This window comes from Trachymyrmex septentrionalis, unplaced genomic scaffold, assembly GCF_001594115.1.
Source record: "Trachymyrmex septentrionalis isolate Tsep2-gDNA-1 unplaced genomic scaffold, Tsep1.0 scaffold89, whole genome shotgun sequence".
In the NCBI taxonomy this organism is placed as follows: domain Eukaryota; kingdom Metazoa; phylum Arthropoda; class Insecta; order Hymenoptera; family Formicidae; genus Trachymyrmex; species Trachymyrmex septentrionalis.
The window spans coordinates 603,430-611,495 of record NW_017306081.1 but is presented as its reverse complement, the minus strand read 5'-3'; the positions used below and the strand labels follow the sequence as shown (position 1 = coordinate 611,495).

General features: G+C 29.3%; 1 protein-coding gene across 4 annotated transcripts; it reads right to left on the bottom strand.

The window, feature by feature from the left end:
* Positions 1-3,158: 3,158 nt before the first annotated feature.
* Positions 3,159-5,302, bottom strand: LOC108755576 (proteasome assembly chaperone 4-like). 4 transcript variants are annotated; one of them, XM_018498660.1, is made up of 3 exons: positions 5,165-5,302; positions 3,696-3,799; positions 3,159-3,604 (listed from the first exon to the last, which is right to left on the bottom strand). In XM_018498660.1, the coding sequence occupies exon 3, from the start codon at positions 3,570-3,572 to the stop codon at positions 3,171-3,173; it is 402 nt and encodes a 133-aa protein (XP_018354162.1). In that variant the 5' UTR covers positions 3,573-3,604; positions 3,696-3,799; positions 5,165-5,302; the 3' UTR covers positions 3,159-3,170. The 4 variants fall into 4 exon arrangements, with proteins under 4 accessions (XP_018354162.1, XP_018354163.1, XP_018354164.1 ...); XM_018498661.1 differs by lacking the exon at positions 5,165-5,302 and adding an exon at positions 4,944-4,966; XM_018498662.1 differs by lacking the exon at positions 5,165-5,302 and adding an exon at positions 4,819-4,868.
* Between the last annotated feature and the right edge of the window lie 2,764 nt (positions 5,303-8,066).

Genomic DNA, 8,066 nt, shown 5'->3' with positions numbered 1-8,066 from the left:
TATGTATGTATATATATACATATATATAATGTATACATATATACAAAGTGATACACGATACTTTAAAGTATTAAATAACATATAATAATTCGCGTAATCTGCTTTTTTAGCTGTACAGAACAAAATTGAAAATGAAACGAATATCTGACGAGTCAAAGAACACGTGCTAGAAATAATTAATTGAGAAGGATTAAGTATAATTTCTTCATTTAGTCGAATTAAGTAGGTGCACTTATATTATATATTAAATGTACATACAATCGAATATGCAGTCCTGCCGCATTTAAGTCTTTCGTAAAATGGCACTATCGCGTAAGCTTCTTCATCTAGGGACTCAATCTTCTCGAGAAATGAGAGAACTATATACATATATTAAATTACAAATATATTTTCTATGCGACATTATAGAGGTTGCACTCGTTGCAATCGCAACGTCCTGTTGCTCTAATTATGCGTTACACCAATGTTATTTTATGCAAATGAAAAAGTTTAACGAAAGTAAGGAAGAAATCAAATAATCATTATTTTACAAATGAAGAACTGAGAATAACTACAGCTAATGTTAATTGAATCCTAATTTTATTGAAATTCTTTACTAATTGTACGTTTGATATAACTGTCCATAATTGTTTTTAATGAAATTTGTCTCCGGTATTTCTTTTCACATTTATAAATTTAATATTACATTTAACCCCAGATCCACACACAACTCACGGTTAACTCTTAGCCGAGGTTCAACTTATTATTCATTGTCTCTTTCCAATTCTAGAATTGGAAAGATATGAGAAACAAGTTGAACCTCGGTTAAGAGTTAGACGTGAGTTGTGGAACTGGGTCTTACAATGAATCAATAAACCAAAAGCGATATGTTCTCATATATTTCAAATTCTTACTACTATTACATTTCTGTAATAAAAAAATCCTCAAGCGGTTTCAGTCTTATAAAAAGAAAAATCGACTCGAAAAATTATAACATGAAAATTAACATTACACGATATATACAAGAGAAAAATGTTGAAACTTTGAACACTGAAACGAGAAAAATCGTATATAATGTTAAAAACAATCAAAACTCAGTTAATTGTATTATAATTAACACATTAATTTGTAACATAATATATACAATATCATATGAATTAAAAATATTCCTAATTACGAGAATAATTAATAGTAATTTCTATTAATTTTATGCACACACACACACACACACACACACACACACACACACAAAATTGAAAAAATTATTTATATCAAACTGTTAACAGGTTATAATTGAATGAATTATGTTTTAAAAATCTAATTAATAAGCATTTTTCAATCGCAAAAAGATATTTAAATTTTCTGAATATAGAATTTAATGAAGAATAATTTCTTAAATATTTATATTATTTATAAGTCTGATTAGAAACAATATAGATTAAAATTATTACAGTTTCTTCCAAAATTATAAAAAATAAAAATTATTGACATAATTAAATTTATAAAGTATACTAAAAGTGTGAGTATGGAAATTGTTTCTTATTGAATAGTGAAAAACATATCAATATAAAGAAGTGTTGTGTTTAAAAACGAATGTGCAGCGTAACATTATGTGGCGAGTATTAATATTTACTAAAATTATGTGAGATTAATATCTTCATCCAATCACTTCTTTTTTTATTCACCGGATATGTATTAAAAGCAGCCCGCGCGGATGCTGCTTAGATAAAAGTCAATTAACTGGAACTACTACAGAATATTTTCTTCTTAAGTGTATCGTCTGTAATAAATGTTTAATGTAAATTAATGTAAAATTATACGTGTAAGAAAGTAACAGAATAAGACCGAAATTTTTTATCGTAATTTTATAAATGTAACATTGAGTACAGCATGATCGATTAATGGCAATTGTAAGAAAAAAATAAGATATATTAAAAGTATGTGAGATGCGTTTAAATAGAAAGTTTTGCTAAACTATTTAATACATCAAACCATGTATTTTTTACAATATTATTTTAAGTCTACAATTACTTATTTTATTTCTCAATGGATTGCAAATATAAACTTTGAGACCACATGCTTAAAATTTGTATATATTTTAAGATATATTTAATGCTTATATGTAATATAAAAAAATTAAATTTAAAAAATGAATATACTCATTTATAATGTAATCGTCTTATTAAATCTTTATACTAATCTATATAATTTTACTTTACGTATTTAATTCCATTAATCTTTTAACAGCAAGTATATCTTAGAATTGCTATAAAAATCGATTATTTTCAAAGCGTTCTTGAAGGCCAAAGCATTCAAGCGAATTATTCTAAACAATCTCATCAGGGCAAAGTATTATTATTAAGAACATTTCTAAGAGAAGGGTGCCTAAAAAACCGAAACACTGCTGGAAAGTATGTGAAATGACATCGTAAACTATATAAAGTATACGAGATAAATTTTACCCTTGTTAGAAAGAGAATATGCATTATATTTAAATGTATATAATATAAAATTCTGCTCACATATTTAAAATAAAAGTACGTGTAATATATAAACTATACGTTCTTCTTATTATTATTAACTTCATCATTAAATTTGATTAAATTAAAAAAATATTGCGTACTTTAAATATAGCGATAGATTTTTTTATCTAATTTTACACATTTGTATATTTAATAATTTTAGAAAATATTAATATTTTTTTCAAAAAAATGTGAAGAAAATAAGTTTTAAAGAATAATGGAAAAATATTTTAAAGAAAATCACTTACATTTACTAGAAAAATCAAAACAAAGATAAAGATATATATTTTTATTGTCAAATTTTATTAACAAATAGCCATGATGAAGTATTGATTTAAGGTATCGATATTAATTAGAAAAATTAGTAAAATTAAAACTGTAATTTGCTAACAAATATCAACAATCAAGCTATATCGAATCATTGAATTTTTAAGGAATAAATATAAAAAGATTGATAATTTTTTTTCTTCATTAATGAACTAATAAATTGTTATCTAGTTTACATATATAATAACTGATAAATAGTCAATATGTTATCCTTCGAATTCAAAATTTTTAACATACATTTTTAATACAGTAACATTCTAAATTTATTACAAATATTAAAAGTTATTACATTAAACAAAAATTATGTTTAAATAAATATTTAGTGTTTTTTATCAATCGAAGTCAAAAACTCAATAGATCTGTATGTGTCTTGAACTCTTCTTGAATTCTTTTTTCAATTCCTGGTAATATTATATTATTTGGAGTTATATTAAAACTAATATATATTGCTTTTCCAAACTTCATGCTTAATCTCTTAGCCATATTTGTGGATGTAGCATTTGCTATAGAACCCATGATTTTGGTTGCAATAGGTTGTTTCTCGAAACTTGATGTAAGAGCAAAAGACAAGTCTTCCATACTGCCATTATTGGAATCTCCAATCCACAGATACAAAGAATCTTCCATCCTTATTATTTGGCAATTAATATTAGTATCACCGACTTTGGCAACAAAATTATGAAATTTGAAGCTGCATGGTAGTAATTCTATTTCAGATTTTTTCTCTGCTGTATTTGCCATCATTTATACATATACTTTGGTTCCCTCTCTCTTACCTATAATAATATAATTTTAAAATATCAAAAAAATTAAAAAGTACAAAAAACAAAAAGCACAAGAATACACTTAGAATAATGGTAATTATACAGAATAGGTAATTATCCAGAAGACACTCCTCAATTTCACTGAAATTATGCTCATTCAATGCATTTTTGTAAAACGAAAGAATCTGGCAGAAAATATGCTCAGCCCTGTGAAGTGAGATATTAATCGTTAAAGTAATTTTTTTAATTGTTAAAATTAACTATTATTAGATTAGAAAATCTGTTGCATCGACAACATAAAGAGACATGAGAAAAAGTATTTTCTGGTTCAATTATATATACACAAATTCTCTGCTATAAAAACACAAATTATTTTAATATACAATAACAATATTGTTAATATCAATATACACTATGTAATTTAACAGTTATTAATTTACAATGTATTATTTATATATTTCATAATTTCAAATATCCATTTCATCGCTTCAATTAACAAAACAATGTTTTATTACAAATACCATTTTATACACGACAAATGTCAAGACTCAAAACATTTATTCAGTTATTGATACCATCATGGATATATCACTTTTGATTATATAGAACAAGCAAATTCATGAATAAAAGATGGTAAAAATTTTTATATATTTGTATTTTTATTATTTACCTATGGACTATGTATTTTTATAGTTTTTTATTTTATTATGTTTTACTGGATTATTAAAACCTATTCTACAATGTACTCTTTATTTCCTGTTTCTTGTTTTTTACCTTTTGCTTTTTTCTCCTTTGCAACTGTTTTATCAACAATTGTATTTTTTGCTACGTATTTCTTGTGTTTTTCGAAGTTTGTTAATTTTTATCTCGCAATATAAAACAAAAATCTGAATAAGAAGCGAAAAAACAAGATATAAAAAATAACAAAAAACAAGAAACAAAAAGAACATTGTAGAACAGGCTTAAGTTATACATCAGCTATATTCGCATTAACATTGATAATGAGTGCCGAAACATCTGTTTAGTTTATAATACTTATGCATATAATTTAAATATTAAATCATTTATTTGGCTCATAGCCCTTATATTTATTATTGCGAACAAATAATTTTCTACAAAATTTTTGTTTTTACAATAGAGAATTTGTTTTTAAAGCAAAGAATTTTTATTTTAAAGCAAAGATTTTAGATTGTGTGTGTGTATATGTTTATAATATTATTACTTACATAATATCCTGAATGGTTCTTAGCTCTATATTATGTTTAATTTAAAGCAGAGAATTTGTGTTCTTAAAGCAGAGAATTTGTGTAATTGAAGCAGAAAAGGTAATTATACAGTTTAGCACAATCACCTCAAAAATCAATAAAATAACGCTTATTCGACGCGTTTTTGCATGAAATGAAAGAATCTGGCAAAAAAAAACGTCGCTCTGTCCTATAAGCAGAGATATTGAGCGTTAAAGTTAACAACTATTGAGGTTAGGAAATCTGTCATGTGGATAGTGGGATGTATAGACAGTAGTACTTATTGGTTCTATACCGCCTCGAACAAAAAATAAATAACATATCCTACCCTTTGAGGCCTAACTGCCTAGAAATTGTAGCCTAGACCTAGAAAAAAAACCACTCTAAAAAGATTGTTCGCATCTCCCAGTCTTCACTTAGGTTAGAAATATTCCAAGCGGACCGCCAGTGATGAAAGGTGACAAGAATTCCTCTGCTCTAGTAAACTTTGTGCGCATGCGTAAATTGACGTGCAGCTTGATCCAATGATGGAACATACGGAGCAATACGGAATACGGATGCTTCTGGGGCTCCTGTACATCTGAGTGACTAACCATCTCAAATTAGAAGGGACAATCTCAAATTTTAACACTTTGTCCCGCTGTACAACCCGTTCTAAATTTTTTCCTAAATTAAGGTTATAGTAATGAATTATTTCTTTTTTAACCTCTTAGGTACTGTACGTCATTATAGTGACTTTCTCGAATGCTATTTCTTCAAACGATGTTGGTATTCATATATAAATCGGCTGCGTAATAAAAGACAAAATTTTTTATTATTTATGAACACACTATGTATCTTTAATAAAAACCTTCCTTTTCTCCCTACAACTTTCTTAATATCGTTATTAGGGGTCTTATAATACCATGAAATATGTACGTCAGTTAAGACTGCTCAGCTTTACGCATGTGCATAAGGTTTCCTAGAGCAGACGAATTCTTGTCATCTCCCATCACCGCAAGCGGACACTGGGTGCTCAGTACTATAACCACTCACTGAGCGCTCAATGAGCTCTTGCATCTAATTGGCATATTCCGTTAGAATTAACAATATAGACCAAACAGATACAAGAGCTCACTGAACGCTCAATGAACGGTCGTGCTTCTGGATGCATCTAATGCTACTGTAAGACAGCGACACGATCACGTGTATAACTTTTGAAATCGGAATATTCCAAAAGGGTAGGAATATTATCAGGATTAATCCAGAGGTGAGATAATCTAGGAAACTTTTTGGAAGGAAAGGGCTATTATTCACTAGTTGTGATATACGATATTCACTATGTGTATTCACATTTTATTCACTCTTGTAACGAACTATATTCTGTACAAAGGAATCGCTCAGGATCTTGCTCCTTCTGCCCCACTATCGCAACCAATCCCGAAAGGGTATTATCGACAGGCCAATCGAGAGGCATGGCCAATCGTGTGCGGTAATGGCGGATGATCGGAGCGCCGCCAGCGGTGAGGCGCAAAAACTAAACTTATGATCTATAATCGAAGGAGCTATCTTACACTACTGTCTAGGCTACAACTTCTTGGCGGTTAGACTAGTCAAGCGAGTAGAATGTGGTATTTTTATTTTGTTCGAAACGGCGTAACCGCTTTGAACCAATAAGCATTAGTTTATACACCTCATTGTCTACATGACAGGTTTTCTAACTTTAAGAATAGCTAGTTTCCACCGGTTTCCGAGGGTTTTAACCGGATTAAAATATAAGAACCAATCAACTATAGTCGAGTATTCTCCTGTCGTTTAACTGTAACAGGAGAATACTTGACTGTAGTTGGTTAGTTCTTACATTCTGCAGATCAATTCTGTATCTTGAAACGAGGTGAAAATTACAGAAGTGAGCAAATTTACTAGGCGTTGACCAAGGAAATTATCAGTATTCTAGTAAATTTGTTACCTTTTATAATTTTCACTTCGTTTTAAGATACAGAATCGATCCCCTGATCCGGATTAAACTCTTGGTGGAAACTAGGCCAATAACAGTACAATTTTAGAAGTGCGTCCCTTTACAAAGGGGAAGGGGAGGAGGGTGAAAGTGGCTTCGCGATTGACTAAAAAGTCGAAATTCATGTAGAATAGTATAATAGACCTCATTTTGCCTCTGTGACAGATTTCCTAATCTCAATAGTCATCAACTTTAACGCTTAATATCTTGGTTCACGGGGCAGAGCGAATTTTTTTCTGATTCATTTCATTTAGATTCTTTTGTTTTTTGCAAAAACGCGACAAACAAGCCTAACTTTATTTACTTTTAAGCTGCGGCACCTATTCTGTATAATTACCTTGAAAAATTATATTTCATTTTAATAAGCAAATTATTAACATAAAGTTATAGTAATGTTTAAATTAAATTCATCTTGGATGCATCTTTCACGCACCATGTGAACATAGTACACAAAACTTGCGTAATGAAAAAGTACGGAATAGCACTGATTGGTTACTTCAATGACGTATTCTTTATTTCGCGGCCTTTTTTTACACTGTGATTTTATTCTAAGGGTGCAAACCCACAGTGGAATAACGTAATTTCGGATCTATAATGGATATTTTCTATTTGATGACACAAATCAATACAAGTGTCATTCTTTGTCACTCTCTGAATGTCAACAAAGATAGAACAATATTTGTATTGACTTGTGTCATCAAATAGAAAGCACCTAATAGATTTCTAAGTCTTAAGAAATGGACAAATCATAGTCGATTATTCTTCTCGAATATTCTGTAATGTTGGTCAATTTCTTACTTCTTAAGGCTTAAAACACCTATTGTAGATGTATATGTGCTATATGAAGCACAATTATATGAATTAAATATCGATTTATTGTATATCTCCAGCCTTGAAAAATGGACCCTAAGAAAAGTGGACGTTGCTATGTAGTTTACATGCACTTTGTCAGAGGACAGTAGTGCTCAGCAGCATTTTGCGGTTACAGGTTTTGAGCTGTTATGTTCTCTCTCAGGTTTCTCTCTGTGATGCACTTTCTAGTTTGCATGCCACATGTATCTTAAGAATAGCTATCAAACGTTAAACAAAAGGAAGGAGAAATATGTCAATTAGATAAGTCAAGATTAACTTTTCGAACATTCTATAAATATGAAAATCCACACGCTTCCTTCTCGGCGATCGCGAACGGAATCGATGTAGTAGAGTATGAGCATAGAGTATAGAGAATAGGAGG